At 41.3% G+C, this 25,039-nt stretch overlaps 1 protein-coding gene across 3 annotated transcripts in view; it reads left to right on the top strand.

Annotated features, from left to right (window-relative positions):
* vav3a (vav guanine nucleotide exchange factor 3a) overlaps nt 1-24,382 on the top strand; it is a 30,448-nt gene extending 6,066 nt beyond the window's left edge. For 2 of the 3 annotated variants that reach the window (XM_085939131.1, XM_085939132.1), the window contains exons 2-27: nt 705-821; nt 6,721-6,779; nt 6,853-6,918; nt 7,937-8,045; nt 8,237-8,338; nt 8,820-8,888; nt 8,964-9,067; nt 9,169-9,268; nt 9,463-9,558; nt 10,708-10,776; nt 10,861-10,947; nt 11,020-11,105; nt 11,427-11,559; nt 12,719-12,828; nt 12,918-13,019; nt 13,092-13,183; nt 14,623-14,645; nt 15,301-15,319; nt 16,295-16,425; nt 17,341-17,406; nt 17,774-17,808; nt 17,980-18,096; nt 18,599-18,686; nt 19,012-19,141; nt 21,980-22,131; nt 22,200-24,381. In XM_085939131.1, the coding sequence (XP_085795257.1) occupies nt 705-821; nt 6,721-6,779; nt 6,853-6,918; nt 7,937-8,045; nt 8,237-8,338; nt 8,820-8,888; nt 8,964-9,067; nt 9,169-9,268; nt 9,463-9,558; nt 10,708-10,776; nt 10,861-10,947; nt 11,020-11,105; nt 11,427-11,559; nt 12,719-12,828; nt 12,918-13,019; nt 13,092-13,183; nt 14,623-14,645; nt 15,301-15,319; nt 16,295-16,425; nt 17,341-17,406; nt 17,774-17,808; nt 17,980-18,096; nt 18,599-18,686; nt 19,012-19,141; nt 21,980-22,131; nt 22,200-22,244 (2,307 nt within the window). In that variant the 3' untranslated portion in view covers nt 22,245-24,381. Of the gene's footprint in view, nt 1-704; nt 822-6,720; nt 6,780-6,852; nt 6,919-7,936; nt 8,046-8,236; nt 8,339-8,819; nt 8,889-8,963; nt 9,068-9,168; nt 9,269-9,462; nt 9,559-10,707; nt 10,777-10,860; nt 10,948-11,019; nt 11,106-11,426; nt 11,560-12,718; nt 12,829-12,917; nt 13,020-13,091; nt 13,184-14,622; nt 14,646-15,300; nt 15,320-16,294; nt 16,426-17,340; nt 17,407-17,773; nt 17,809-17,979; nt 18,097-18,598; nt 18,687-19,011; nt 19,142-21,747; nt 21,829-21,979; nt 22,132-22,199 lie in introns of all 3 variants that reach the window. The other variant, XM_085939133.1, reaches the window with a different exon arrangement.
* Nucleotides 24,383-25,039: the final 657 nt, after the last annotated feature.

Here is a 25,039-nt window from a genome sequence, read left to right as displayed (position 1 = left end):
AACTGTTCACATTGGTTCGTTGTGGAATGGACATTTAACACATGAGGTCTTCTGGCTAACCTTGTCCCATGAGTGTGGGTGGATAGTGATGTGGCAAAAACATCACTTCCTGAAAAAAAAAAGCTCTTTCATCAGCACACTCCTCACTTCCATCCTGTATCAATTACAGGAAGGATAGCGGCCACAAGCCAGCGATACCGCATGTTGGCTAACTTCACTCTGGTGACACCTTCCCCTTCCCTGCTTTCCTTAAAAACACTTATCAAAGTCTGAAAGAAAGGTTTTGGTCAACCTTGATAGCGCAACTCATTTTTTTTCAATTCTTTTTTTTTCTAGATCCATACCAGCACTAGTTCTTCAGTAGTTACCGATACCGATAACAAGTGCCGATACCACAAGTATTTTTACACATTTGGAATAAAGACCTATATAATCAATCAAAAATGTCAAGCTTTTATTCTTCTAATTTCTAATTCCTAATTGTAAAATGATCACATTTGCCACCGTTGCAAGTATCGTTACCTTAAAATAAGGCAGGTACCGATACCTGGTATCGATACTCGTCCATCTCTACTAAAAATGAAGTTACTTGAACTATGGCTGTTACGCAACTCATGTACCTCCAAATCGGGTACCTTTTGGGTGCGAATATAATTTGTACATGCACACCTCACACACTGATAATGTATCTCTTCCCAACGTAGTTCCTCTGCCTGAAGAACATCAGGACTTTTCTGGCAGCGTGCAATGACACATTTGGCATGAAGAAAAGTGAGCTGTTTGAAGCCTTTGACCTCTTTGACGTCAGAGATTTTGGAAAGGTAAGTGTCCAAATAGGTTCTGTTTGCTCGCTTTTTTCCGACAATTTATTTTGTAAATAAATGAATGAACTTACTTCACCAAAATCTGAAGTAAGCAGCAGCATGACAAAGAATTTTAAATGACTTCTCCTCATTGGGAAGAAAACGTCAAAGCAAGCAAGCTGTCTTTTTTGGATCTGCAAAGTTTGGACAGGGATTTATTAGTTTTGATAAGGTTGCTGACTCTTTGCTAGGAAAGTTCTTTGACAAGCCTCAGGCTGACCCCAGCCGGGATGTCCTCAGAAGATTTTATTCGAAATCTTTAGGCCTGGAAGCCAGCACGAGTTATGAAGTGTCAGTCCTTAACGACTGCAAATATAAATAAAAAAAATGTTCAAAAATCATTACTCTGAACACACTTGATAGCTTTTACATCTCTTCTTGTGGCATCTACGTGATTCAAATACAAATGCTGTTTTCTAAATTCACTTTTTTTTTTTCTCCTGTGATTCCATTTGGCTCAGGCAGAACATTTTTGATGACTCTCTTGAGTGACTCCTACATTGCCCAGAGTAAATTTTACATCTCTGGAATTAGACAGCAAGCCGGGCAACTGTAATGCTCGCTTGGCTGGATCTGCCGAAGCTAATGGAGCAAGGAGCAGCCGCAATGGGCTAAGCTGCCACTCACCTGCTTTTTTTTTTTTTTTGGTTTTGTTTTAAAAATAGCTGCCTTGCTCCCTATGAATTAAATATCAACTGTCTGTTTATTGTAGCGTTCATATCGTGGTGGAATCACGGGAGAAATTCCTCCTGACCTTCAACAGCTTTAAAAAAAAGAAATAAAAAAAAAAGACAAACTAAAAAGTCGTGCATCAAACAACATCTGGTGTACACATCTTGCCTTGAAGATACACAAAGGGTTTTCGAACTACGGCGTTCCTCAGGGAGCGGGAGATTCATAGTATTTAGGAAGTTTCAAAATTGCCTTGCTCATCACGTGACCTCATTTGTGACTCGACACATGTCATTGCAGCTTGTTTTAAATAAAAAAGCTGAGCGGACATTTCCGTGCTAGGTGTCACATGTTGCTAAGTCGTTGGAAAATAATGTGTCACGGACTGACCTGACTTTCTCTGCCTCTTTTATACAAATTCAAGAAAGTGTTTCCCGTCTGCTTATGTCATTCATTCATCTCGTCATTTGACAAATATGGTACTAAAATCTGTATGCAGCTTTTTTTTGTGTGGAGTCAGTAGGAAAGAATGTATTGGCAAAATACAAGTGACCTCTTCAGAGAAGGGGGGACACACAATGAACGCATGAGCAACTTGCAGGCTGGTTCTAAATATAGCACACCGGTGATAGGATATTGTGACTTCCAAGGAAACAGTGAGAAAACAGGATTGATTTGGATTTGGATCCTATCTTGTTAAATCATTCAATCAAGACATGGAAGTGCAAAGCTAAAAAAAAAAAAAAAAAAATGAAAGTGAAGCAGGAGCTGGAGCTTTATTGATTCCTTGTTCCCCCAGTGATATGTTTAACTAAAGCAGCGAGATATTATCCGACCTGCTCCCCCCACCCCCCCCTGTTGCCCTTCAGCCGTTCTCTAACCAGAAGATTTGTGTGACCAGATATTATCATATGTCATTTGTGTAAATAGATAATGTAAGTTTCCCTCCCTCCACTTTGTATCTTTGCAAAAAAAAAATGTTTTTGCCTTAGCTACCGTGTGGACTACATTTTCCTCCATGGCTTATACTGGCCACGCTGGATTGGGCAAATAGCATCGAGCGTGTCGTCATTTCCATTTTCCGTTTGTAAGGATTATAAATTTGGAATTTTAAAATTTGATAGACGCTTTATAGTCGCAGTGCTGCAAGGTTTGTGGATAATTCATGGACTTGCATGGCGCTTGCATTTACTTAAGTCACACACACACACACACACACACACACACACACACACACACACACACACACACACACACACACACGTGTCGGCCTTTGTCAAGCGTGAACGCACGCACAAATGTGCAAAACAGCACACCACGTCTCTTTTTCCATTCACCGTGATGATCATAGTTTGTTGAATGAACATATTTATCCAAGTTGCAGAAACACGTTTCTATGAATTATACTGATTCCGCATACGGTGTCTATTAGGCATCGTTTTTGGTCAAATCATCAATTATGCTACCCGTGTTGAGTCAAGTGACTGATCAAATTCATCAGGCCTGAAAGCGAGTGTGCGCTTTGCTGTACATACAATACGAGTTGAAAGGAAGCCCCCTACTGAGTTCCCAACATTAAAGCTGCAGGGAAGAGAGAGAAGATCCAATAAAAAGTACTGTTTAGTACCGAATGTGTATTTTCAGCTTTTCTCAGTCAAATAACAACCCTGAGTCCTGGATAAAGTGCAAATACAATTTTTGTTGAGTACATTTCATTTTTGGAATATATTTGAGATGTCAAAAGTGCAGTTTGAAAGTACAAAGAAGGAGGTTAATGTGTTTTCTGGCACCTTGGTGAGAAGGCAACATTTTTTTACTCTCACTGGTTGGTGTGTCGAGGATACATGGCAGATTATTTCGAGACCACCGCTGGGCCCCGGCCAGCCGGTGCCGGTGCGCATGTGAAGCTGAGCCACCGTGGACAGGATCAAAGAGTACAAAGGATGAAGTGCAAAGTCTCCAAACTAGTCTCCTTCACCTCACTGGCCTACTTTCTGACAGCTTTTTCTTCCATGTTACATTGTTTGTCCGATTGTGGCAAATCCATTTCACATTCTGGATGAAGTGCCGGAATCTGCCATCGCTCTGGTAAACAATTCATAAGGGGTGTTTATGATATTTCAAGGTATGTTTGGTCTGGAACATAAAGATTTCTGGTTATCTTTTTTCCAGATGCTCAATGCTTACTCCCCACCGCCCCCCTCCCCCTTTCCTCTCCTATATTGCTTCCCAGAGGTGGAGTAGGTGGATGCACTCCACAAGAATGTTCAGAAAATATCACACCTCATTATATATACTGTGTGGCAACCAGCAAAACATTTCCATAAATGAGCTGTACATTTCAAGTCAGGTATGCCACCAAGCCTGCATGCTAATTTTCCAGTTTTGTTTGGAATGTTGAACCAATTGTCTTCAAGTCACAACATCACGCCTCTGTAAAAAGCTATAAATACACCATTTAGCGTATTTCTAACGGATGCGTGGTTTCGTTTTACTCTGACTCAAATGATTCAAGTCATTTAGAATTGTGCACAGCTGCGTGACTGAAAGTGGGCAGTAAACACTTGTGCATATTCAGTATTGAATTCTTCCTGATTTCCTGATTTAGTGGAAACAATGCAAACTTTTTTTTTTAATTTCAATCGGTATTAATTAAGGACTGTTAAGTTCATGTTGCATTTGAAGACTTGACCCGGTTTCTCCTAAACATGCATGTGTGTGACATGTTGAAAGGGATGCTTGTTTATGTTGGCAGTTGTAAGTTTTCCCTCCCTCCAGCTGTCAGCAAGGTGAAGATTTGCCAGATCAGATGTGCTACTTTACGCATCGAAGCCTCAAGCCCGTGCGGTAATATCAGCATAACCCAGTCGGCGTGCATGCCCAAATAGTTTGAAGCTGTGTGTGACCCATATGTGATATGTTCATGAACGCCGTGGGAGAGCGAGAACAATTTTTTGAAGACGCTGCGGTTATTTGGTTGACTTGAGGAAGATCACATGACCGTGCCGTGTCAAAGTTAGAAGTTGAAGTTAGATCTGTTCCAAGCATTTTCTTCTGGAAAATTCATTTCTGAACACAAAGCACGTTAGGAAACCTGTGCCAGTTGTTGAGTCATTAGTATCGACTGACAAAACTAAATGGAGGGAGCATCGTCACGGCAGGTTTAGTTGAGGTGCGAGAGGTCGCTTTGTCGAGGAAATTACGTTGGCAACGAGGACCGAGGGAAGACGTGCGTTGCATTCCAAACCGGCGCTACATCTGTATAGCCAGGCTTGCTAATTATGCATTACTGGTGTTAATGAGCCATGGCTTTGATTGCCAAACATTAGCTTGCCTCTCTCTGAGTTTATCAGATTTTTATTGGCTTCTCACTATATGGACGGGAACTTGTACACTGCATCTGTCAGACAGACATAGACGACAAACTGTGTCTTCCACCAAATGCTTATATGCAAAAAAGTTTAATTTTGGGACACGTAACTAGAATTGAATTCATTTGCTCTCATCCCAGCCAGTTTTTTTTTTTTTTTTTTTTCCAAACATGGCCTGCAAATTCAACACAGAGAGAGTTTCTACTCGTGTCAGTCGTTAAGGCGTCACAAAATCCGCAGTGGCTTTCTTTCAAAAGCCAAGTCCCAGTGTTTGTTTTTGTCAGATTCAAGAAGACTAATATCCCAAGTGCTACGCAGATAATTTTATGAGGAATTAGATTACAGATGATAGATGCTCTGTTACATAAGAGCACTGCAGCTAAGCGCATTTGATGCTAACACCTTATGAAGGTGCTTTCACACCTGTTCATTTTGGGTGCTTGAATATGTCCGTCACAGTTTGGCTTCTAGCTATCTTTAAAAAAAAAAAAAAAAAAAGGTCATACTCGAGCTGGAAAATTTGAAAATGTAGGGCGATGTAAGTTTTTTATTATAATTTTTTTATTTTACTACAACAGTCCGACAGAACGGCATTTTTATCGAGGCCCCCCACTTACTGTAGGAAAGAATATAATATGTAATTATATTTCTAATTCTACTCAGGTAATTGCCTGAGGTTGTGAATTAAAACTAATTAAAGCATCCGGATTAAGGTTAATGATTTGAGATGATTTCATTGTTAAGATTTAAAGACTCGATGACTGTGATATTATCTTGTTAAATCTTAGACATCCTCATGCCATGGGCTAAAGGCAGCAATTATATTTATTTTTGCTCCACTATTTGCACCCACTTTTTTTGGGCTCCTCTATTCAAATTCACTGCCACTTGGAGTTCAAACCCATCATTTACTTTTGTCAATGTTGATTGGACACGTGTTTTTTTTTTTGTCGTGAAATGTCCAGCTACATTCTCTGGCCGTGTGCAGATGGTCACTTGTGTTGCAAATATGTGTGACTAACATAGTCAGAGAAGCTGAAGGGCGACTCATCCCACTGGAGCGCCTCCAGTCTTCTGTTCAGCACACATTGGATCTTGGTGAGCCAGCCAATTGGCCAGCCTTGACTATTTATTGGATGGAATATTAAACTAAACTGTGAGAGTGAATTTTTGACACCCAGTGAGAAAAAAAAAAACATATACTGTATAATACCTAATCTAAATTTAGCAATAATCACTTTCGGTACCCATATACTGTATAATACCTAATCTAAATTTAGCAATAATCACTTTCGGTACTTGTGCTTCATTTGGTGTTCAATGGTGACCATTTAAAGTCTGCTTTTTCTTTATTGTGCTATTAGTTAGTGGTAGAGAACAGGAAAAAGCCAGTTGTGTTGATCGGTACTGATCTGTTGGAGCACCCCAGGGCATGTCTCTGTGTGTCGTGTCAGTGAATTGATGACCTATAAATGGCTGTCTGTGGCTTCTTTGGCTACAAACAATAAAAAATAAAAAAATAAAAAACAAACAAAACACCAGAACATATAAGTGATGACTCATCTTGCCATCACGACATGCTTATTGAGTCATGCACTTGCATGGCACTGTCATCTCCCATTGGGCCTTTTTAATTTTTTTCTCAATAAATATATGAGAAATTATTTTGCTAAGCACATACCATTGATAGTTTTGAAAAGTTTGAAAAGGCTTCCCTCTAGTGTCGAAACGTGAGAATTGCTACCCTCACACTTTTGTGCTTAAAATATTCTTATTCGTGAATAATTATATTCTTGTTTTCATTTTCGTTGCAGGTTATGGACACACTTTCTAAGCTTTCCCTCACATTGATTGCACAGCAAACTGGAATCAGGTATGGTTCCGTTTACAGTGTTTTAGAGCTCCATAATATAAAGTGACTGAAAAATGTTCATTTTGTTTGAAAGGTCTTTTCCAACTGAAGAAAGTGTTGAAGATGAGGATATCTACAACCACCTTGAAGACCTCATGGAGTATGTGTGCTAATCATATTATTCATTTTTTTTTTCTTGCTGCTGTGGCTTCAGGATCAGATTGAATTCAATATTTGGTGGATTTTTATGAATATCCTAGCATGAAATAATCTAGGTTTTTGCCTCGAGGGGAATTTAGTCTCCCTCCTACGAGCGACAGCATGCTGTTGTATGGTTGAGGAACATTTGTTGCCTGGGTGTTGACTGGAAAGCAGCCAGTGCCACCTCAGCCTGCTTTTTGATTTATTTATTTATTTTCATGTACAGCTTGCGCTTTGACCGTCTGCTCGTTCAACCCGTATTCATCTTTAATTTCAGGACTCATTCCAGAATTCTAAATTTGCATGTCAATTGAAAGCCTCGAGCGCCCGTTTAAACGTGGAAACCTTATTGACAAATAGGTTCGTCCTCAAGTCTTGTCCTTGTTTTGTCGTGAATAACTTTCTCCAAACATCACATGGCGTTTTTCATCTATTTTAGAAAAGCAAATAAAGACCAAAGTCAATATTATATTTTATAATCCACCTACATAAGCAAAAAAAAAAGACTCCTGGCACAATTCTTTCCTAAGCCTTCTAAGTGCAATGCAGCAAAAGAAGATTTGGAGCACACTGACTAATATTGATTGTGAAGGTTCTTAAGATAAACATATTGGGAAGACTAGGACAGCTGCTGGCAATGTGTCTGCTGCTTTTTATTTGTATTTGACACAAATTATGCATACATATTTTTATCCATGCATCGTTTTTTTAAAATCGCCAAACAAATTGTGTTAAACTCATCTGTGGTTGAAATTGAAAACCAAATAAGTGAGGTTTTACAGTAACTCAAATCAGCAGAGAGAGACAGTTGAAATGTTTTCCCACTTAGTGCCGACAGCTCCAGGGCACCCACGAGAGAGTGTTGACAGTTGGGATGTAATAGGCCAGGGCCCGGCAGTGGAAGTGGCGGCCATCATTAGTGTGATCAGATTTCTGCTCCTCTCAATACACGTCTTGTCTTGTCATATGTGCCGCAGTGAAAACGGGGTGGAAGATGAGGAGGATCTGTACGACTGCGTGTATGATAACGAAGAGGGCGGGGAAATCTACGAGGACCTGATGAAAACGGAAGCGCTCGCCCCCCCGGTCAGTCTTTTTCTTACATCACATCACTTATGTACATATGTGGAAATACTTTCAGTGGAATTCATACTGGGCCTCTAACTGATACTAAAATGCACAATATTAATACAAGAGTTGTACTTTTTTTTTTTTTTTTAAAAGGCAAACAATCCAGATTTTTCAAAAAGTGTCTCGATTATAATTTATGTGTGCAGGTGTTACAGAAACAAGCAGAAATCGACATCCGAAGTTGCTGTTTAACAGAAATCAGGCAGACTGAGGAGAAATTTTCAGACACCCTGGACTCAATAGAAAAGGTACATGTGATTTAAAAAAAAAAAAAGTTTTCTGGTATTTGTATCCAACTTTTCCATGCTAAAAATATTGCAAGACGGTGGGGAGGCTGAATCTCTTCCCACCCATTCAGTGCCCGCTTGTCTCCTCGCTCCTGTTTATGTTCAAAGCGCGGAAAAGACCCTCCTTGATTTCCCAGTGGAGTGAAAGCAGTAGATGACTTTCAATATGAAGCGGATGGTGTAATTTAACACGCGCTCGCCCGCTGCTTTGAGGTGACTAGGAGGTGGAAGTGTTTTCCGAAAGGAAATCATTAAATTGCAAAGTCTGAAAATGAGATTATTGTCATGACCCCAGACGCTGCTGCGCCTTGTTTTCGCTGACACCAGCGACTTTGCAAGTTGGCAGCGTATTGTAATGACCTCTCCCAAAAAATGATTTGCCCATTTTTATTCTAGCGGGACCAGTCTTATTCTCATGCCTCCACTTTTCTCTCTACCACAGAACTTTATGACACCTCTCACTGTGTTTTTATCCACGGCCGAGATGGAGAAAGTGTTTGTTAATATACCGGTAAGTCATCATCTTCTTTCTTATATGACTCAAACTTAAAATATATTCAATATGGCTCGTGTACTTGTCTTTCAGGACTTGGTGAAAGTCCACAAATGTTTACTGCAAGAAATTCAAGACTCAGTCCAACACAGAAGTGCCCAAAATCTTCACCAGATCTTTATTGCTTTCAAAGAAAGGTTCAATCTTGACATTTTTCCACTCAAAGTGTTTTCATAATCTTCACCAGTCAAACATTTTATGTCTTCACATGATTATGAAGCTTGTGTTTTCATTTTAGGTTGCTAATTTATGGGAAATACTGCAGCGATGTCGAGACAGCCATTGCCACGCTGGACAGTATTTGTAAAGACAGAGAGGATGTACGCATGAAGCTTGAGGTAAAAAAAAAATAAAAATATATATATATATTTATATTTTTAGTCAATTATATTTCCAGCAAGCTGTTTCCCATTCTCTCTGATAAACAGCCAAACAGCGCCTCCGTGTGTATAACTCAAGAATTGCATGATGTCAAGATAAAACGAGTGTAAAATACTAAAATATATATATATTTTTTGTTTTATTTTTACAGGAGTGTTCTAAAAGAGCCAACTATGGCAAATTCACTCTGAGGGATCTGTTGGTGGTTCCCATGCAGCGGGTCTTGAAGTATCACCTCCTTCTGCAGGTGCATCCAAATGCATCCAAATTGCACATGACTTGATTTTTTTTAATACCATTAAGTTTCCAAATAAATAATTGTCATTAAATAACATGACTTTATTTCCTATCAAAATAGAACTGAACATTACTGACATACGTCCAGAGAAATTACTTTCACTCTTGACCACTAGAGGCACTGCTGTCTACCTTTCATTGAATGTTTTGTACTTTGGAGGAGAGAGATATTTTAGGGGACACTGGTTTCACTTTCACAACTCCTCCACTTTTGTTGCATTCATCTAAAGTGAATATTTTTTATAGACCTCACTTTATATATTGAGGAACAACCTTGCAGGGTTAGAATCAGTCATACTTAATAGCAGTGGGTCTTGCTGTGATATGCAATGACGTATGAACCCCTGTTAAACTTCTTCCAAAGCATTTATAGATGACATTTTCTTTCTTACAGTGTGAGCTCTCCTCTGAGTCTCTCTGTGTTTCATATTCTTTTCTCTGGCTCACCACTCTTTTTCCCATGGCCTCACTGAGTCCAATCATGATTATCTGTTTGTAGACTCCTCACCCTGTATCTCTGTAGATGCGTGCAGGTGGAAGCAAGGCTCGATAAATACAAACTCTGCCATCTTGCCAGTGATAATAATAATGCCCCGGTTGAGCATGACTGACATCGGGGATTTGAGCAGTGCAGAGAAAACGTATATATACATATCTCCCTCTGGGATTCATTGTGTGTGTGTGAAAGAGTGTGGGGAGGACGTTTTTATTGGCCTGGAAGAAGGACATGCATGGCATCCTTCCTTATCCTCCACTACTGCGGTCTAGATGTCTTGTTTATGCTGGGGCATGGGACTGCCAAGCAATTTCAGATACACGATTTATCTCAGAAACGCACACACACACTATTGGATAATTTTTTATTTTTTTTTTGCTCGAACCTTTTCCGTTTTATATCAAGATCCAACGTAACTGAACAAGTATTTTGGATTTTCCACATTTACTTTTCCACGCACTCTTGTAGAACATTGTTTTTGTTCATCCAGTGGCTCATCACGCAAATCACTTTTTTTTTAATCCCCAAAAAAAAAGCAAAACATGTGTTCCCCATGGGCCACTTTGGAAGTTTATTTATTCTAACTTGTTTACCTTCCAACAGGAGCTTGTTAAACACACTCACGATGCTACAGAGAAAAGCAATCTACGGAAAGCATTAGATGCCATGAAGGTAGATTGTTTTATATGTGCAGATATTCAGTTTGGGAAACAAAAATATCGCTTACATGCATTAATTAATACTTGTTGTGTACAGGATTTGGCCCAGTATGTCAATGAAGTCAAGCGAGACAACGAGACTCTGCGAGAAATCGATCAATATCAGAAATCCATCGAAAACCTTGTAAGCAACCCACTTCCACAAAATATATCTTTTTTTTTCTATTCACTTCATTGTGCTTTGTCCCTTGTCAAGAATCAGCCTCTGAGTAACTACGGGAGACCCAAAGGTGACGGAGAAGTACGGGTGGCCTCAGTGGACAAACGTGCTAAACAGGACAGGTGAGATATCTGCTTGATTGATATGACAAAGGGAACTGAACAACTCCAAGTTCCTTCAAGCGTTGCTGCTAAGTCACGTATATCTAGGAATATCAAAATGGCCTTGCATGTCCTTAATTATTGAAAACAGATTTTTTTCCTAGAGCTCTTGCACTCTATTTTTTCCATGTGGTCATATAAATTCAATATTTGAAAAGGTGCCGACTTGAGAGTGATATGCAAACTCACAAATGCAAAAAAAATAGCAATTCTGAAGACCCGTGTTGGCAACTTGATAAAAAAAAAAAAGTCTAATTTTTTTTTTTTTTTTTTAAACCCCAGGCATATCTTTTTGTTCGATGCTGCCGTCATCGTTTGCAAGCGACGAGGAGACAACTATGAAATGAAAGACGTGATAGACCTGCACCTCTTTAAGGTCACCAACAACCCCACGTCGGACAAGGAAAGCCGAAAGGTTTGTGGCGTCAAAGTAAACAAGAGGACGCATTTTGCACTCAAAAAGAAATAGTTTGTTGTTGTCGGTTGTCCATTCTCCTCCGCAAAGCTGCAAAGAGCAAATGACAGTTGACATTTTGATAAACAAAAAGGTGTAGCTGTGCTGTTACTTTCTACAAATGACTCTGTGCTTGACCTTTCAGAGTAGGACAGCTTTGTTTTTTTCTTTTCTATAGTGATGCAACAAAGTTGGCAGTTAAACAAACACTGCTTTTCAACAAATCTGATCGCAATCATTTGTTTTCATGTTCCAAGTCGAGTAGTTTGCAAAGGCGCCACTGATAGACAAACATTTCACGACCAAACTCAGAAAACATCACCTACAAAAACAACGACTAAACAGAATGGAAAGAAGCCAGGGGACTTTTATACAAACACATTTCAAGTCAACAAGGTACACCTGAACAAGAGAATGGTTGGAGAGAGCTGATTGGTCGACACAAGGAACACACCTGAGGAAATCGGGTCAGGTGGAGACAAAACATAACAAACAAAAACATAAAACTGAAATCCATTCAAATCAATGCAAATGTCCACAAACACAACATTCTAACACCATTAAGAATTTTAATCTAACACTTAAGGTATTATACAGATTGTTCTTATATCAGTCAATATATTTTCTGTTTCTCGCCCACTTCCATAACAAAGCAAAACTTTATCATTATTATTACTATTATTATTATTTTATCAGGAAAAAATAGTCCCAAACAAAGCAGGAGATAGCTACCGTGCTTCTCGCGAGCATCTTTTTAGTTTGAATAAAAAAAAAGAATACGGGCATATGGCTAACCGAATCCAATTTTGCCTTGGAGTTGTTTGCCAGTCTTCTTAAGTTTGAGCATGCTGTGCTATGGCAGCGCCATCTCACACTTGGGTTCTTGTCTTCATGGTCTTTGTCTTTAGTGCGGCCCTCCAAACTTTTCCCCTCGTTGTTCGGCCCCCCCCCCCTCCCCGCCCGAGGCGTAGTTTTCTTTCACACGTATCTCTTTGCGTCCATCTGTCTCTCGGCATCCCGTCCTGGCTCCTTATCACTTTGTCTTTCACCATCATTCTCACTCCATGTAAGTGGCCTTTGTTGTCTTCTTTCCTCTCACGCATTTCACTTCCCGTTACAGTGGTCCTACGGATTCTACCTCACGCATAACCAGGGCCAAAACGGCTTTGAGTTCTTCTTCAAGACCAAAGAACTGAAAAAGAAATGGCTGGAGCAGTTTGGCATGGCCATGTGAGGACTTTTGACTTTCAAGATTTTTATACGTTCTTACCTCCCAGTACCCGAAACCAAAGATGAAACGATTTGTCTGTTTTATTTAGCTCCAACATTCATCCGGAGAATGCCACCAACAATTTCCATGACTTTCATATGCACACTTTTGAAAGAATTACCTCCTGCAATTCTTGCCACATGCTACTAAGGTAACAGGCCACACACCAGAAAATCTCATTTTTTGGGGGTTAATATAAAATATCCTTATGATCTTTCTACAGGGGTATATTTTACCAAGGCTACTTATGCTCCAAATGTGGTCTAGGAGCACATAAAGAATGCCTGAACCGTCTGGGTTGCTGCGGAAAAACAGGTGAGCAAATATAATACATTCCAATTTAGCAGCGTGAGTAATTAATTGTTTGCGTGAGATTTGTTTGCAATGTCATAGCGCCCCAAAAAAAGTTATTTGAGGTGGTACTGGGGGGAATTTACGGCTTTGGAGCCTTAAACATGCCCTCAATTCTAACAACCAAGGTCAGCCACATATTCAATAAGTGCTTCTAATACTCATTCAAATACTCTTTTGCTTCCCTGGGAGGTTTTGACACACAACACTAAAGGCAATGTCACCGTGTGTGCACTTGTAGTGCTTAATAATGTTTTTTTTTACAGAGGAGCCTTCTAACAAAAAAAAAACCTTTTTATTGTGCCCTTATTTTGTCTGCCGCTCAGCTCCCTTGTGCAGATGCCGTGGCTGTTGTGAAAAGAAACGGAGGGAAAACAGCTTAGTCCTCCGCTTATGAATGTGTGCAAACATGCGATAGCTAAACCTTCAATTCAAACTTTACCATTTAGGTCTTGGAAGCACACAGAAAGCGTGCATAAAGTTTTCAAGCAGGCCGACACATTTCACCCTAGTGTTCAGCAAGCGTGCGTCGTCGCAACATTCCCCCCCCACAGCGAGCCGCCAAGTCGAGTTGGCCCGAGCATCTGTCACGGTGCTATCAGGTCGCAGAAGCAATAACGCCACCGCCGGGCCTACCTCGGCGCTATGCGCACCTGAGTAGATTTGGCCAACACCCGCCATGGGAGATCGTGGAACTGTGACGGCCGTGTTGTCGCTTTGAATTCCCTCACTCATTACTCGGCGCCGCCACGACTCCAACAGCAAAAAAAAAAAACTGAAGAAAGTTTACTCAGGAAGTTTAAATGCGAATATACAGATTTGTTAGTTGGGTTGCTAAATAACTTTGGAACAGACTGCACCACATCTGCACAAACAATTTCAGCTTTGCTGTGTTATGCTTATGAGTGCACATGTGCCGCATCGCCAAGTGTTTGTTTACCTACGTTTGTCCTTCTTATCGGCGCCAAGTGTTTCTATCACAGGTCAAAGTTCCCTCAAGGCTCGCGTGTGTTTTTATGTAGAAGTGGAACAATGTGTGTTTAGAGTAGTGTGTGTGTGTACATGTGCTCAAGGGCGTGTGTGTTTATTTCAAGAAGGTGTAGCCACTCCCTCAGGGAACCAATAACAGAAACCGGTGGAGCAAAAAGCACAAACAAAAAAAAAACAGACGCACAGATGTGCCAAGCTCCTCTCTTCTCCAAACCCTCAACCTCGTTACCTTCATCTACCTGAGCTGTCAGGTAGCGGCAGCAAAGCAAAACAAAGTGAACCGCGGTCAAACACGAGGCGTCCGCCTTCACCACTAATGAGGGAGACTTGTCTTGTAGCGGCGAAGGCGTGCGAGTGCTTGCTTGCACCTGCTAACCCGTCACTCACCATGCCTCTTCTCAAACCTCTTTCAGATCCCGGCTCCGGCAGAACTCAGGTGAGCCGCCGCCGCCGCCGCTCGTGTTTACGCCGATGTCAGCGTGGGGCGTCTGTTACCCTTCTCTCCCTCGGAAAGTGTGCAGCATCCAAGGGGGCTTCTCTCCCCTGCAGCTGTTTTGCCAAAAAAAAAAAAAGACTCCAATTGACTTTGCAGTCTACCTGTGCAGATTTAGCCCAAGTTCACTTTGCTTCTGGGCGCAGCGTTGTAGCAAATTACACTCGGATTTTTCCACCCTGTACTCGTCTTGACTGTTACTGGTCTTTACGGGGGGATTACATTGTGATCACAAGCAATGCTGATCAGCAAAATCATGAAAGTTGGGGATGAGGTGACATTGAAACCGTGTCCCTCCAGTTATAAACCTCTAAATCCAGTTTCTGCCGAGCTGTACACTTTGGTACTTGGCAAAAAAAAGTTCACTTTTTTGGCAGGATTCTGTTTGGGTGCAAGTCGTACACGGTGGATGAGAGAATTAATCATTTCACAAGCCTTTAAAACTATTTGTTTGTGCATGAGGCAAGGAAGACACCATTGCATAATAGATCTGTTGCAAGAATTTTCCCCATATACTGAATGTCAATGTGATAGTTCATTTCAATGTGCATATCTGTGTCACCGTCTAAACTTTTTTTCTTTTTCTTTATTATTTCAGATCAAAGATCGAGATCCAGGTGAGAGGAGCTAACTTACCAGTATCGGTGACGCCATCTTATTTTGTGCCGTGCAAAAAAAAAAAAAAATCACTCCACAGTCTTTTGACATCTGACCCATAAACTGATCAACATTTATGTTGTCAATCAGATGATGGCACTGTACCATTAGGAATGCATTTGTGAATAAATCAAATGCATTGTGCATATTGGTGTGGGATCACAATCTCTCTTTTCGAAAATCGTTTGTCCTCCTCTCTCTCTCTCTCTCTCCATTATCCTGCGGAAAATCATTTTCTGACTGAAGACGCATTAAAATCAATAAGCATTTGATTGCTCCAGCCTTTGGGCATTTCATAACACTGCGTCCTTTGTTTTCGAAAAAGCCGCTCCAAACACGTGGAGGAATGCAATTCATGCCCCCAAGATGGGATTCTCCACCGGCGCGTGTTTTTTGGAGGTACTTTTTAGACAGGCTGCTGCATGTCAGGCTGCCAGCCTCCATGTCACAGAGCTGGAACACAAGCACGGCAGATAGATTAGCCCTCTTGTTAACGGACAATACTTGCCTTGAGCTGTCCCTTTTTTCATCATTCTCTCACAGAGGGAAAATAGACACTATGGATGTCAGACATAATGGTTTGATTACCCCGATATGTAGCAGCTAGCGTAGCGCCTATATAAAGTGTGTTATGATAATGCCTCCAGATGATTTGTATGGGCGCTGCATGGCTGACAAAAGCCGTATTTGTATGTGTGCACACATGCAACCTATACTCACTTTGATTATCATGGAAAAAAAGACCTATGAATAGTTTAGCCGAGCAAAAGCTTTCGAATGACAAGCGTGCCCGTTCACAAGTGAGGTCAGAGGCACGCATACTGATGAATCAAAGCAGTCGTTCTGGAGGGAACTAGAAAAAAAAAAGGAGCACTTTGAATAACAAACAATCATTGGATTCTCTTTTTACGATTTGGGCCGTGTCTTTGTTGCAGGGCTGCCCAAGATGATGGTGATCAGGAACTATTTCGGCGTGCCGAGTCCGACTCCTGGTCCGGCGCTCAGTATCCAGACGGGTGACATCATCGAATTAATCTGCGCCGACCTTCACAGCTCGTGGTGGCAGGTCGGAGTTTACACTCCCTCTTAATCCACAGTCATCGAGTCTATGGACACTTTATGGCATGGGTAGGCAATTATGGTTCTGGAGTGACGGATCAGGTGTGTAGCAACATGGAGACCTAGAAAACTCCAGGACCACAGTTGCTTATCATGCTTTATGGCGTCCATATCACAGCAAAATAATACAAAACAGATAAATAACAAAATCACTTTTGACAACTGAATGTGCACACATTCAATATCCATCATTTTTTTTGCAGCCAGGCGACCATAATCCTTTTTTTCTCGTGGCTTCTGTGTCATAGATAGAATGGATTGAGTGGCCGCCTTCTGTTTACTCACTCAATGCCCCAGCTATAATGATCATAACATTCTCAGCAAAGATGTCACAGTGGTCACAAGGACGTGACAGGCAATGACCTCATACTGTCCTAACGCTAAACACTGGCTGTCAAATTACTTCTGGCAGTGCCGATTGACCGTTAGCGTGCCAACTCTTACGTGATCATTGTGAATTTTATTTGCATTATGTAATCCACAGTACGAATGAATTCTCAGGGTCATTATCGGCAGTTTGTAAAAAAAAAAAAAAGCGTATCCGTGCTCATTCTATTTGATCTGACAGCACATTCGTGTTACTCGGTGATGCAACATTAACAATTAAGCTTCGGTGCCTGAACTGAAGGAAATAACTCGCACTATGGTTACCTGTAAACCTACTATCACCCTTATATGGACTCCCCAGTGTTTTTAAATCAAGACATTAGAGTGAGGGGTTTTCTTCCCGACAGCCATTATTACAAGAATAGAATATATATGCATGCGCTGCTCTGTGTCCTGAGCTAATTGTTGTTGAATCATTGAGACAGTCGCCCAGATGTACAGCGCATAACACAATTATCTTCTCTTCTTCTTTCAGGGTAAAATCCTGTCAACAAAAGAAGTTGGCTTCTTTCCAAGCGACGCTGTTAGGCCGTGCCCATGTGTAAGCAAGCAAGCAGCCTTTCCGTCTTGTTCGTCAACATACCGCAGTGGCTTAATTGACTTTTTAAAACGTCCAATGAGGGCAAGTTTTAACCGCAGATAAAATTGGATTTTTGAACCAAGACCAGTTTCTTTAGAACCGCGATGTCGCTGTTATAGATGAGACGCTGTTATCGGTTGTAAAGATAACAGCGATTCTGAGTGAGCAACATCTTTATTGGGGGGGACATAAAGGCAAAAGCATTAGGTTGAACACACACTGCACTTTGGATTTGGCGCCAAACGATATTGACTTGATCTGATGCTGGGTGACAGTTTAACAGGACTAAAAACGGCATGTCTACTTTGCCTGCTTTTCTTTGCTTCAGGTCCCAAAGCCCATTGATTACTCCTCTCAACCATGGTAAGTTTACAAATGAGCTTTTACTGCCTAATTAGATGGTCAATAAGGAAGGTAGAAGCCTTTCCTAAATGACTGCTTTATTGGATAGAACTAAACACAGCAAACAGATGTTGTTTCCTAGCAGTTGATAGATCTCACTGTCCCAATACTTTTGCTTGACATTTCTTTTAGGTTTGCGGGACCAATGGAGAGGCTCCAGGCGGAGGCAGAGCTCATCAACCGGGTCAACAGCACCTACCTGGTCCGCCATCGCAGCAGAGAGTACACAGAATACGCCATCAGCATTAAGTAAGTTCCCATTGTGTCGGAATGCTGAGTCTGCGTTTACGACGTTCGCATTGTTTTAGAGACACGGCGTCTCCTTCAATTTCGAAGACAGTGCTGACACAAGCGGTTCATAGAACCAGGTGATATTTGTTAGCCTGTGTGGAAAAACCCGAGATGAATTTATTTTTAATTCCACGTGGTTACGTTTAAAGTCAATTATACTTCCCAACTGCAGGGGGAGCCGAGGATCAGAAAACAATTACCCCCCCTTATAGTCGTAAATGAAGGCGAAAGACCACAAAGGTGAATAACCTGGAGTCGAGTATGACTATGAATGACAATCGTGCGGGTGGGCGGTTAGAGGTGCACGGTCGCTCAGATCAGCCATCATTTGCATGTCAACCACCTTTGGGACCCCAACGCATTCCATTATGGCTTCACCGTGAGGCCAGAGGCCGACCGCCGATCGATGGCGGTGATCAGGGAGGGAAATTACACTCATAACTTATTCAATGGCCCACAGGTACAACAGCGACGTGAAGCACATAAAGATCCTGACCAAAGAGGGCTGCTTCCACATCGCAGAGAACAAGAAGTTCAGGAGTCTTTTTGTGAGTCTGTTAAGCTCCTCCTATTTTTTTTTTCGCCCACCACTTGCAATTTATGAATAAATCATTACTTTCATTAATGGGGTGTCAAAAGCTGAATTTTATTTGAGCAGTGCACACAAAAATAATTAAAGATTATAAATGTGTTTCGGAAGTAACAAAAGCGTTGTTCTATCTCGTGTGTTTTGCACGCTCGGTAAATATTTATTGACTTATTCAGTGCCATTGACGGTTATAGACGTCAAAGTTATTAACTGGGTTAATAATAAAACAAATCGAAATAATCAGTGCTAAATTAATTGATGCTGTTTTCTTTGTGTGTGTTCAGGAGCTGATTGAATACTACAAGCATCACTCGCTAAGAGAAGGTTTTCGGAGTCTGGACACCACATTGCAGTATCCCTACCGGGAATTGGAGAATTCTGCAATGCATCGGCTCAACCGCTCCGGTGGCAACAGTGAGTACGCCTGAGGTGCTGTGAAAGAAAATAAACACTAAAATGCTTTCATTTGACCTTTTCAATTTGTTTTCAATAAAAGGCCACAAGTTGACAAGCTTTCCAAAAGTATTCAAACAGAACACTTTTTCTTCTTTTTTTTTTAAACACGACTTTGCTTGGATTTTACGTGTTGGTGTGCAATAAGTCATCACAACAGTAACGGTAGCATGTCGACTTTATGACCACAAGCATCCCCGCGGAGGAACGTTTTGATGAACGAGCAGTTCTGCAATCTGACATTTTCTGTCCACCAAGCCTTCCAAATCGTGTTCCATTTGCTCTTTACACTTTATGCTCCAATCCCGCATCTCGCTACTGTTGTTACTGGCTCGTCTGATTTCTCTGCCCACCGTTCTCGGTGCTTTCTATGCCTTTTTTTTTTTTTTTTTTTCATCTCTTTTCACAGTGCTTTAACTCACCTGGGAGCATCTTCACAACCTTACAGTAAAAGAACTGCACAGCTATTTACTATTTGGAACACTTGAGTCTCCGCTGACTTTTATTGTTGTTGTTGGGTTCTTTTTTTTTTTTTCTTCACTGAGCTCTGCGTCTCATTAGATTTGACAACAGTATCTGCAGTTTCCAGACCATCAAATACTACAAATAAGTTCCAAGGGAGTTAAATTATCTGGTTAAACCTTCAGTGAACTAACTAAATTGAAGGCAAATATATCGTCAGGGCTTTGGGGCCTACTATGCTTGTATTTATTTGATTCCAAAGATGCGAGCAAATGAACCAATTAAACAGTGCAGAGTCACATATATTGAAAATTATTGTAATAATTGCAATGCAATACATGATGCTGTTTATGTATGCAAATGTAGTTTTTAACTTATTCACATCCCAGAGTTGCTGCTAATTAGGGCTGAATGAAAAACATAACATACAGTAAGATTTTTTGTTTTTAGCGACTTGGACAAGAGCAGCTGTTGTTGACAACTTTGAATAACAATTTTAACAAGATCATTTGCGAGTGAGGAAATAATGGCAAGTAACCATAGTGACACTAAACACAAAACTGATAAAAAAGTAAATTATATTAAAAAAAAAAACAATTCTGCCATTGAGTAAATAAATATCGTCCATGTTACATTATTTGAAGAAATAAACTGTCGTAAATTTTGTGGTTCAAAATTATAGCGTGTTAAACTAAATAAATATTTGGCAGTTTCAACAAAAGTATTTTTGGAGAAGTAAATGTTTTTTTCTTTTTATCTATAGGCTATCGCTGTAGTAGACAATGCTAGGTGGGGGAACGAAAAAAACATCAAGACTCTATTAAAGATTCACAGTTGACTGTCTGCCTTCTTCCAAAAGTGCGCTGTGTAGTTCAACCTTTCAAAAGTCTCCACTCACCCCACACGGCGCTGCTGCCAAGCTGAGTCTTTCAAGCAATTCCCCCCAAAAAATACCTTAAACTCAGCGTGCGTGCGACGCACCAAGCAACAGTGCCCATCAATCGTTTTTTTTTTTTTAAACCATGTTTTAACGTTTTATTCTCAAGCCAGTTTGACGCGTCTGACAAGAAACAGCATGACGATGGTCACATTGTTGGCAGGACAAATGACAACAGATTGGTGTTGATCATGTTTAAATTTTTTTTTTTTTTTTTAAATCCACATTCTGTTGTACTTTCTTAGTTTGCACCTTTGTATCGATTGCTTTGTTGGGTTGATTTGTAGCCAGCAGTTAACTAACCCTGCTCAAACTAAGCACATGTGATTGGTGGTCCTTGAGGCAGTCGGCCATGCTTGTACCCGGACTCTATTGGAGGCTGCTGAGCTGTCTCCCGGCGGGCTGATTAGTATTCATTTAAAAAAAGCAACCGAGCCCGCCGTCCGCCTCATCTCCCTTTACAGCGTACCAATAACGCGGGCCAGTTATCTCGCTAGCATTGTTCCGAACAACATGTTTCTCATAAGGTACGCTCGTTTAGCCGCCATTAGTGAGGACAAACGTTGACTCCTCTGTGATGATGAAAAAAAAAAAAGCAATTGACTTGTGCTGTGCTTGTAGTTGTCATGCTACAGTTACTTTTATTATGCAGACACCTCATTGGTTACCCTTGTAGCGTCTTAACGAGATCCGATTTAATGGCTGTATCGTAAAATACAAGATAAAACCATCATTGTTATAAATTCTGAATTCTTTTTAAGATTCTACAGGTCGACCTAAAAATATGCAAGTCTAGCCAGATTGAAATAAGATGTCTCTCTGCATTTCAGGTGCGATATCACCAATTTGGGAAAGATTGACCTTTAAATAATCGAGGACAATCTTTGTCGTTTTATGACCGCCCAACACCAAACGGGGCTTCCTCTCGGTCTTATGAAAATGAGATGAATGTCGAAAGAGTCGTAAAGTTCACATCTGTGACTCGAAGAACGTTTCCTACCCGAGACCGTGTTGTTTTGTTACCTCTGAAAACATATTTCTTTGCTTTTCTCTCTCTCTCTTTCTCTCTTTCTCTCTTTCTCTCTCTCTCTGTTCCATCCTCACATCCCTGCCCCGTTCCCACTTGCACCCCGCCGCTTCCTGCTTGGCTCGCCCCGCCCCGCCATAGCGCCATTGCTCTGTGGCCTCTCTTTTGTAACCCCTGCCGGCTACAGCTTTGTACCTCCTTCCTCTGCCCCCTTCTGGTCAGGTACAGGTATCACTTCTCTTTTGGTGTCTGTCTGTCTGCCTGTCTGTCTGTCTGTCTGTCTGTCCAACACTGCTCGACAGGGCTAGAAAATGATTTCACTCATAACGCCAATCGCACGTCCTTACATAGTTCTTTTTCTCGTCCCCCTCAGTGTTTACTCCGAAAGTGATGGGCGTGGCCATCGCACGGTACGATTTCAGCTCCCGAGACACGCGAGAGCTCTCGTTGCAGGAGGGCGACGTGGTGAAGATTTACACCAAATCCGGAGCCAACGGGTGGTGGAGGGGCGAGGTCAACGGGAGGGTAAGTGCGTGAGCTCCACGCCCTTAAAGAAAAAAAACGAGTCCAACGTGTCACCTTTCTGCCCTCAGATCGGCTGGTTTCCATCCACCTATGTAGAAGAAGGCGAGGAATGAGCATACCAACGAAGAAGAGTGAAAAACGAAAGAAGTTCTGAGCCAGCAGAGGAAGCAAACATCTCTGACGAAAAGATGGCCTTCTTCCTTTCTGCTCGGCTCACTGTGGCTAAGTAACTGCACCATCTACAAGTAGCAGCTTGCCTGTCAGCGGGGGCCACGCGGGCTCGCCAGATGCCCAGCCATGCATTTCATCCCGCCTCTTTCTTGCCCCAATCAGCCAGAAAAAAAAAAAATCCCAATTTGGCTGCTGCAGACATGTCAAAAAGCAGGAACTCAGACGCCACTCTTCCATTCATGCACTCCTTCATCCATTGGCTACACCTGGACTCCTTCTGTCTCTCATGGGAATGAAGCCAACCAAGCTGGAAAGGACCCACACTGTACAAACAAAAAAAAACAACTCTCACATCATCTTCTCACTTTTGAAGTCAGTTTGACCTTGTTTGTTCCACTAATGCCGGCGTTTATTGATCACTCGACGGCTCCTCTTTGATCGCAATCGCCGCACTCGCACTCATACGGGAGATATAAGATAAAGTCGGCGCTCGCTTCCAGCAATTGATGGTTCTTGTGCCTATTTTCCTCTGGCTGTTCACATTCTTTATCTCCGGCGCAGACCCTCGTGTTTTCGCTCGTGCCGGCCGTTAGCGATCCTCTCGCTTATCGCTGGCAGGAGCCCATTGGCTTTATCTTATTGGAGCTATTATGAGCCAGAACACACCGAGCCATTTGGAATTCAGCCCTTTGACTTAGGTTACAGTCATTCTTGTCATTTCGTTCCGTTTTACGTGACCTTATTTCCTATAAGGGAGATATTTGTTAGAATTCATGAGAAGGGAAAACACATAAGATAGTGTTGATTATGCAGCACACACCTCATCATACTGTCCAAAGGTGACATTGAGGAAGAGCCACTTGTTAGTCTGTGACTTTATTTGATGAACAGATGGAAGCCGCCTCTGGAAACACACCTCAGGGCGTCGTGACCTCAAGGTGTGCGAAGCCCCCGGGCGGTTTGTGCCGCTCGCTGTTTTTGTACGGTGAACATTTTATTTGTAAAATATGTTCTTATTAAAGTTGTTATATTTGGAAGTGATTATTGTGGACAAAGCCACGATATGATGTTATGTTGCTCTGTGGATGGCTTTATTTTTTTTCTCTGCTTGTCTTTTGACCAAAATGCTGGTTTAAAGATTTTTATTCATGTCCACAAGTGACCACTAGGTGGGAGGCTCTTTCATTGGCGAGCGGTCACCTTCAGCGTGACAAACTTTTGCCATGACATCATCTAATTAACAACATTTAAAATGGCATTTGACTGAGTGAGCAGAGACATTTTCTTTAGCTTCAACTGGCTTCAGATTCTAGAAAGTAAAAATTCCATCTCTGTCTGGTAGACCATGAAGAAACAGAACCTCTCAGGAGACCAAGAGTGGGCTTCTCTAATGGCTGACAATGTTAATCCACTCCCACTCTGCTCCTCTGCCTAAATGAACTATGACGGTGTAGTCATTTACAAGCGCGGACCTTCTTTCCACCAAGTATGCTCCTCTTTGTTTTTTTTTCAATGTCTTTACAAAGGAGGGAAGACTCAAGGGTATCCGCGATCTAATCATGACACCATCTCTACACATGGGTGACCCCGCTGCATCCGTCTCTGTCGGTTCCTCTCCCGCTCGGCCTAAATCACAGCGTTCTCCTCTCAGTCCCTTCTTTCCTTATCTATCTCTAGTCCAATCTCTGTTCTCTCATTTTCACTGTGGATTTCATCCCTCACGTGATGCTCTGAGGGCTTTGTGGTGTGATGCGCCATAAGCAATCAAAGCAAAATATTTTAGAATGGAATTACAAAATTGATTTGGCGTGACAGTTAATAGGTGACCTTTAAACGTGATATTTTTCTTCTAAAAAAAGAATCATCAGGAAGTCACTGTGTGTTTGTCTCACTGAGTTTGTGCGTGTGCTCTGTTATTGAACCAAAGATGTACTGTATGCTGTGTTTACTGTACAGTCAATATTATAATGGTACAACCGCTGTGGCCTAAATCGAAAACGGCTCAGGCCTGTGTAGCATTCCCCTGTATATTGTCAATTGTACCATATTGTAAAATATGTTTATAGTAAATCATAAAAATATGATGCTTATTCAAAAGAGTCATTCATTTATACGGCGCTGGAAAATCTTTTATTTACATAAGTGCTGCGTGATTGAGACTGAAATAGTGTCAACATTTTGATAGCCGTGGATGATAATGAAATGAAACACCTTGTTAAATAATACAATCAAATGAAAAATTCACGCTCACTCAGAAAATTTCACACACTGTGGCAGAAAAGTATTAATTTCTTTGACAGATTTTTGAAATGTTGGGAGTGGAGTAAAAAGTGTGGTGGTTCGGAATAATGCCTTGAAAAAATCTGAGTAATTCTTTTATCTTCGGATTTTGATCGTTTTGGAGAAAAAAAATGCAAGCTATAAACAGTGTGCTTATTTCAGCACCATGGACAGCGCTACAATGCACTCTTAAGATCAGCACTCCAAATCTCATTGGCGTTCATCTAATTAACGGGTTGCTGCTATTCTTTATTTACTGTCTTGAGTTGAAAAAAAACCTTCTCAGTTCATTTAAAGACTCAGTCATGGCAGTTTAGTGACACTGAACAGACGTCAACGTCATGGTGTTAGACTTGTGTTCTGTTGTTGTTATTGCCACCGGACTTAAATAACCTGCGGGGTGGGAGGGGGGGGGGGGGTCTGTTTCTCACTTGCTTGTTTGTTAATAAGTGTGAAT

The sequence above is a fragment of the Syngnathus leptorhynchus genome, chromosome 19, assembly GCF_054491065.1.
Source record: "Syngnathus leptorhynchus isolate UIUO chromosome 19, UIUO_Slep, whole genome shotgun sequence".
Taxonomy (NCBI): Eukaryota; Metazoa; Chordata; class Actinopteri; order Syngnathiformes; family Syngnathidae; genus Syngnathus; species Syngnathus leptorhynchus.
This window is presented reverse-complemented; position numbering and strand designations above follow the sequence as displayed.